Here is a 1767-nt window from a genome sequence, read left to right on the forward strand (position 1 = left end):
AACAGTCATCTTGTTTTACAGCCACAGACCTGTGAAGTGTGACACATGGGAATTTCCTAGGATTTAACCGCACCTCCTTCTGTCATTTGTCCTGGGACTTAGAGCTCTTCCCCCAATCTCTGCAGGCAGCCTTTTCCTTTTCTTTTTTTCTCTCTCTGGAACTAAAAGTTCTGGTTCCTTTTTATGCTTTGTGCCATGATACAATCCTTCAAACATGGAGCATGCCTTGAATAATGAGTATCATTATGAGTATCTGAGTCTGGTCCTCAGAAGAGACGATTGTCAGGATTCTCCAAGTTGGAAGTAAATGATCAGGACAACTAGGCTCTTTCAAGAACTTTCCTCAATGCCTCCTTCACCTCCTTGTTCCTCAGGCTGTAGATGAGGGGGTTCAGCATGGGGATCACTGTTGTGTAGAACACAGACACCACCCGATCTTCCTGTGGAGAGTGACCAGAGTTATCTCTGAGGTACATGAAGATGAGGGTGCCGAAGAAGAGGGACACAACCATGAGGTGGGAGGCACAGGTGGAGAAGGTCTTGGCCCGGCCTCCCGCTGAGGGGATCCTCACGATGGCCACGATGATAAACAGGTAGGACACCAAGATCGCCACCATGCAGGCAGGGATGACGAAGATGGCAAACACAATGATGACCACCTCCTGGGTGTAGCTGTCCCCACAGGTCAGCTTTAGCAGAGGAGGAAGGTCACAGAAGATAAAGTCAATCTCGTTGTTCCCACAGAAGGAGAGGGTGAAGGCGGTGACCGTGCGAACAAAGGCGCTGGAGAGACCAGCGCCATAAGCCCCAGCCACTAAGCCCCAGAGGGCCTTCTCGGTCATGATGGTGACATAGAGCAGGGGCCGGCACACGGCCACGTAGCGGTCATAGGCCATGATGGCCAGAAGGTAGCAGTCGATGGAGCCGAAGAAGGTGAAGAGGAAGAACTGCATGGCGCAGCGGGAGTAGGACAGTGTGGCCCCATGTTCCAGCAATACGGCCAGCATCTGTGGCACAATGGCCGATGAGTAGCACACGTCCATGAACGCGAGGTGGCCAAGGAAGAAGTACATTGGGGTGTGCAGCCGGCCATCTGCACGGATCAGGCTCATCATGCCCAGGTTCCCCAACAAGGTCAGGAGATAGATGAGCAGAAACAGGAAGAAGAGAGGAAGGGCCCACGCAGGCCTGTCAGTGAATGCAATAAGGAGGAATTCTCTCACCCAGGTGATGTTCTTCTCTGCCATGAAGTACCTCACAGCACTAGGATGAGAAGCCAGGTCAGAAGCTATAAATAGGACTGACCTGTACTTCCAGCGGACGTTTACTGGACCAGTACTCTGGATGAAATATGTCACCTGCTGTGTGGGACCTCAGAGATGACTGGTCTTCGCTCCTACCTTCAAGGGAGCTCTGAGAAATAGAGTCATCGTATATGTCAAGAAAGCCAAAATTCTATTCTTAATAGAATTGCCTATTGTCCTACTTTTATTGCTAGTTAGCTGGGGGAGCCCCTGTGAGCCAAATAACCATTCTTAACCAATATTCCCCTGTCACTCCAGCAAGGGTTGAAACATGGGGTCCTGTCTACCATGGGAATGTCCATCTCAGGACTCTATCCCTTTTTCTCCAAGACCACCACTCCTTCCTCGCTTCAAACACTCACCATCTCTTGCATGGATCAAAAACCACAGCAGTGTACCTAACAGCTCTCCTTGCCTTCAGACACACTTCTGGCCAATTATTCTTCATTGTGGCCAGGATAAT

The 1767-nt window shown here is 50.4% G+C and overlaps 1 protein-coding gene across 1 annotated transcript; it reads right to left on the reverse strand.

Annotated features, from left to right (window-relative positions):
• Positions 1-320: 320 nt before the first annotated feature.
• LOC309858272 (olfactory receptor 9Q1-like) lies at positions 321-1247 on the reverse strand (the record flags this gene model as incomplete). Its single annotated transcript, XM_082750950.1, has 1 exon — positions 321-1247. The coding sequence occupies one exon, from the start codon at positions 1245-1247 to the stop codon at positions 321-323; it is 927 nt and encodes a 308-aa protein (XP_082607076.1).
• Between the last annotated feature and the right edge of the window lie 520 nt (positions 1248-1767).

The sequence above is a fragment of the Mustela nivalis genome, assembly GCF_964662115.1.
Source record: "Mustela nivalis genome assembly, contig: HAP1_SCAFFOLD_2119, whole genome shotgun sequence".
Lineage (NCBI taxonomy): Eukaryota > Metazoa > Chordata > Mammalia > Carnivora > Mustelidae > Mustela > Mustela nivalis.